General features: G+C 35.7%; 1 protein-coding gene across 3 annotated transcripts; it reads left to right on the top strand.

Moving 5' to 3' along the window:
- The first annotated feature begins 222 nt into the window (after positions 1 to 222).
- Positions 223 to 2,706, top strand: LOC111399334 (WD repeat-containing protein 11-like). 3 transcript variants are annotated; one of them, XR_002703639.1, is made up of 8 exons: positions 223 to 322; positions 423 to 605; positions 998 to 1,158; positions 1,458 to 1,563; positions 1,846 to 2,047; positions 2,133 to 2,199; positions 2,309 to 2,413; positions 2,566 to 2,687. XR_002703639.1 is itself a non-coding variant. In XM_023026588.1 (7 exons), exons 1-7 carry the CDS (start codon positions 299 to 301, stop codon positions 2,689 to 2,691), a joined length of 1,083 nt encoding a protein of 360 aa, XP_022882356.1. In that variant the 5' UTR covers positions 223 to 298; the 3' UTR covers positions 2,692 to 2,706. The 3 variants fall into 3 exon arrangements, 1 of the variants encoding a protein (XP_022882356.1); XR_002703638.1 differs by having other exon boundaries at positions 2,303 to 2,413; XM_023026588.1 differs by having other exon boundaries at positions 2,133 to 2,413; positions 2,566 to 2,706.
- Positions 2,707 to 2,984: the final 278 nt, after the last annotated feature.

Below are 2,984 nucleotides of genomic sequence, written 5' to 3'. Positions count from 1 at the left end.
GTGACAAAGAAGTGAAATTGTCATTTAATGCTACTAGATTATCAACCGGTCTTTGTTATAATTTACAGTATTGAAGTTTCAACTATGCAGATCATTTCAATCAATTATTTACCAGTATTTATTTATTTATTTATTTTTAAATTAGTTTTTCAGTTATCGATATGAATGAGAATGACACTAGGAAGTTTTTCCACTTACTATACATTCTTGAACTCGTGACTAAGTTTGTTGTTGTCATCATTGCAGACCAAAGTGGCCATCATCTTCACTTGTTTCCTCTGATGGATTAATTACAGCCATGGCTTATCGTCTGCCTCATGTAGTATGTATCATCTGTTATATTCAATTTTTCCCACTCTTATATGCTACTTGTGTTAAACATAGTAGGAAGGATTCATATTGATAATGCGTTGACATTTCAGGTTATCGGAGACAGATCGGGTAACATACGCTGGTGGGATGTTACCACTGGGCAATCATCCTCATTTAACACTCACAGAGAAGGTGTAAGGAGAATCAAGTTCTCGCCGGTTGTTCCAGGAGATCGTAGCCGTGGACGTATTGCAGTTTTATTTTATGACAACACATTCTCTGTTCTTGATCTTGTAAGCAAAACTAGGGACTAGTTGATTTTCTTGATTGGGCATGAATTATATGTAGTGCTGAAATGTTCATTTCCATGTTTATGAAATTATATAGATAAAAATGGATTAAAGTTTAGTCTTGCAAGTTTGTGTAGTATTATAGCTAATATAAGGGAAATCGTGCTAAGACAAGGATAGTTCATATTTCTTCTTTAATCAATTCTAATGCTGATTAAATGAACCTTTCCTCCATATTTTGTGTGATGAAGCTGTGTTATACACATGTATTTTTCTTCAACAAAATAATAGAAGTGAATAATCTAGAAAGGCTGCTTCACTAATTTTGGCCTTATACAAGGCTGGGATAATTTTCCATTCAGTTTCAATTTTAAAGAAGTGTTTCTGATTTGTAGGATTCATCAGATCCATTGGCCAATTCCCTCTTACAACCGCAATTTCCTGGAACGCTTGTGCTTGAACTTGACTGGTTGCCTTCACGAACAGATAAGAATGATCCATTGGTATTGTGCATTGCTGGAGCTGATAGTAGCTTTCGTCTCATTGAAGTTAATGCGTATGTCCCATAAATCCTTCAGATTTGCTGTCAGCAATCAATAATTTCTAGTGAACAAGGGGATTAAAGGAGCTTTTGTATTCTTTGGTTGACTTTTTTGATTCTAGAAAGTGTAGTTAATTTGTACGTCATGTTTGTTATATAGAGAAAAAACAAAGAACCTGTCCAAAACTTTTGATGATTGATCTTGCAATCTGCTATAATATTATACTTCTCATAAATTATAGAGATGAAAGATTTTGAACTAAGATTTTTGTAGTTCAAAATACTAAGTATGTCTCTATTTTTATTATATGCAGAAATGACCAGAAAATGGGCTTTCGTCTTCAAGCTCAATCAGTGAAGGAGAGGTTCCGACCGCTGCCTTTGTCCTCTCCAATATTGCTGCCTACACCACATGCGCTGGTAACTTCTAATCTATACATGATAGTATATTAGATGTATGCAGGTAGACACATTAAGCAAATTACATGCCTGGACGCCTGGTAACTAGACCATTATTTATTGTATTGTAAAATTTCGATGAAGTGGAAAATATCATATAAATGGTTGTGCTTTCATGCTCCCTCAGAACTATTAAATGAAGTATGACCATGCTAATGCTGCAAACATGAATTACCTAGAAGTTACGATTGATCAAGAATACTACTCTTTCATCTGCTCACTTCAGACGCTCCTTTGCTGCAGGCATTGCGGATGATTTTACAGTTAGGGGTGAAGCCCACGTGGTTCAATGCATTCAGTACAACCATGAACAAGACACATTCACATATTCCAGGAACTCCATCATCTGAAGATCTTCGCAGTTATATGCTTGATTCACCACGTGTTGGTGACTCTGTAGTTCCGGAGATGCTGCTTAAAGTATTAGAGCCTTACCGTAAAGAAGGTTAGCATCCTTTGTAGAACAATATTAAAAATACTTATTTGATCATTTGATGAATTTTGTTACCCTTCACGTGTTTGTTTTGAAGGCTGCCTCCTTGATGACCAGAGAGTGAGACTCTATGCTAGTCTTGTCAACAAAGGTTTTGCAGCAAGGTTAGCATTTGCAGCTGCAGTTTTTGGTGAATCCACAGAAGCACTTTTCTGGCTTCAATTACCTCAGGCTCTTAACCACTTGATGATTAAATTGGTTAACAAGTCACAGAAAGGCCCACATGCTGCTGCAATTGCTGAGATTGACGAGGCATCCATGTTGAGTAGAATCTCTTCGAAAGGAAAATCAGTGCCTGGAGAGAAAAAGAATCCATTGGTTAGTCTGATTATTGAAAATTTATAATAACTTTAATGTAATAATTTACTGTAACTTAGCAAATATGTAACTTTTTTGTTTGTACCAAGAAATGTTACGAGATGATGATTTCTGTATTTAATTATTTTTCATGATGGCTTTTTTCGTTGAAGGGTAATGGCCAACTTAGGTTAATGGCTTTTGAACAAGCGGAACTATGGGAGTCTGCTATGGAACGCATTCCTTGGCATGAAAAATTGGAGAGTGAAGAGGCAATTCAGAACCATATACATGAGTAAGTCTTTCTATAACTCCATATTTGTTTATTCCCCATTGCTTGCTTTGATTAATTTTTGGGCCAGTTCTAAGTAGATCTCACTCATGGTATATTTGTCCCTGGTTTTACAGTACTCTGATTACGTATATATGCTATTTCGAGGTGTTACCTCTATTGACCAAATTGAACTGTTTTGCTATCAACATTGGAGGTTGCTGATTCTATGATTGCACTCATGTCACGATCTAAAAATTATTATTTGTCAAAATGCTGGGTTACATAAGGACTAAAACTCATTCCTTTTCCTTTTTTTTT

This window comes from Olea europaea, chromosome 9, assembly GCF_002742605.1.
Source record: "Olea europaea var. sylvestris chromosome 9, O_europaea_v1, whole genome shotgun sequence".
In the NCBI taxonomy this organism is placed as follows: domain Eukaryota; kingdom Viridiplantae; phylum Streptophyta; class Magnoliopsida; order Lamiales; family Oleaceae; genus Olea; species Olea europaea.
Note: the sequence above shows the minus strand (reverse complement) of the source record. Positions and strands in the feature narration are given on the sequence as shown.